General features: G+C 50.6%; 1 protein-coding gene across 1 annotated transcript; it reads right to left on the reverse strand.

Annotated features, from left to right (window-relative positions):
* On the reverse strand, window positions 1–939 carry LOC129346133 (olfactory receptor 1L6-like). The gene has a single exon (XM_055003427.1). It carries the CDS (start codon window positions 937–939, stop codon window positions 1–3), a length of 939 nt encoding a protein of 312 aa, XP_054859402.1.
* Between the last annotated feature and the right edge of the window lie 408 nt (window positions 940–1,347).

Raw genomic sequence — 1,347 nt, forward strand, 5'->3', positions numbered from 1 at the left:
CTAATTTCTCCTTCGCCCTACCACTTTCTTAAGGGCGCTCTGCATGTCTCTGTTTCTCAGGCTATAGATGAAAGGGTTCAACATGGGGGTGATAACCGTGTACATGATGGCAGCCACCCTGTCCTTAACAGCTGTGTAACCGGACAAAGGCCGGAAATACACCCAGACAATGCTCCCATAGAAGAGGGTCACCACAGTCAGGTGAGATCCACAGGTAGAGAATGCCTTGAGCTTTCCTGAGACTGAAGGTACCCTCAACACAGACATCAGGATGCGGATATAAGAGATCATGATAGTCAAGAATGGAGTCATGATGATAGCAAAAGCTTCAGTCATTCCCACCAGTTCGTTGACACTGGTGTCTGAGCAGGAGAGCTTCAGTAAGGGCTGGATGTCACAGAAGAAATGGGGGATCCTGTTGGAAGCACAGAAGGTGAGATAGGAGACAAGGACTGTCTGTAGGAGGGAGTGGAGATGCGACACCAAGCAAGACCCAACCAACAGCAACAGACACAATCGGTGGCTCATGACTGTGGCATAATGGAGAGGGTTGCAGATGGCCACATAGCGGTCAATGGCCATGGCTGCCAACAGGTAGCTATCAGTGTTCCCCAAGGCCAAAAAGAAGTACATCTGGGTAAGACAACCGGCGTAAGAAATGGTGCCTCCTTGGCCATGTCCACCAAGTAAGCTCAGTAGCATGGTGGGAATGATGACCGAGGTAAAGCACACATCCACCGAAGAGAGGCAGCTGAGGAAGAAGTACATGGGGGTATGAATGAGGCGGTCATCCGACTGGATTGCGGCCACAGTGAGAATGTTCCCTGTTACGGTCAGAAGGTACATGGCCAGGAAGAAGACAAAGAGGGGCATCCGCAGCTCTGGCCTGTCAGAGATGCCCAGCAGGATGAACTCCGTTGTTTGGTTCTGTGCCTTCATGGGCAAAGAAATCTTTCCCCTTAAGGCATTGGGACTTCAACACATGAACTCCTCCTGGTCTTCATGCACCTGCAGTGAAAGGAGGCATTATTACATCCTTTACGCTCTCTAAAACTCACCTTTGCCTTTATCTAGATAAGGTAAAGGTAGTCCCCTGTGCAAGCACTGAGTCATTACTGACCCATGGGGGGACTTTGCATCACGGCGTTTTCTTGGCAGACTTCTTACGGGGTGGTTTGCCATTGCCTTCCCCAGTCATCTACTGGGGGATCCCCAGTACTCATTTTACCGACCTTGGAAGGATGAAAGGCTGAGTCAACCTTGAGCCAGCTACCTGAACCCGGCTTCTGCTGGGATCGAACTCAGGTCATGAGCAGAACTTGGACTGCAGTACTGCGGCTTAACACT

Source organism: Eublepharis macularius, chromosome 19 (assembly GCF_028583425.1).
Source record: "Eublepharis macularius isolate TG4126 chromosome 19, MPM_Emac_v1.0, whole genome shotgun sequence".
Lineage (NCBI taxonomy): Eukaryota > Metazoa > Chordata > Lepidosauria > Squamata > Eublepharidae > Eublepharis > Eublepharis macularius.

Excerpts from the sequence above, each read along its gene's own strand:
- LOC129346133 (XM_055003427.1), bottom strand. The coding sequence starts at position 939 with ATGAAGGCACAGAACCAAACAACGGAGTTCATCCTGCTGGGCATCTCT.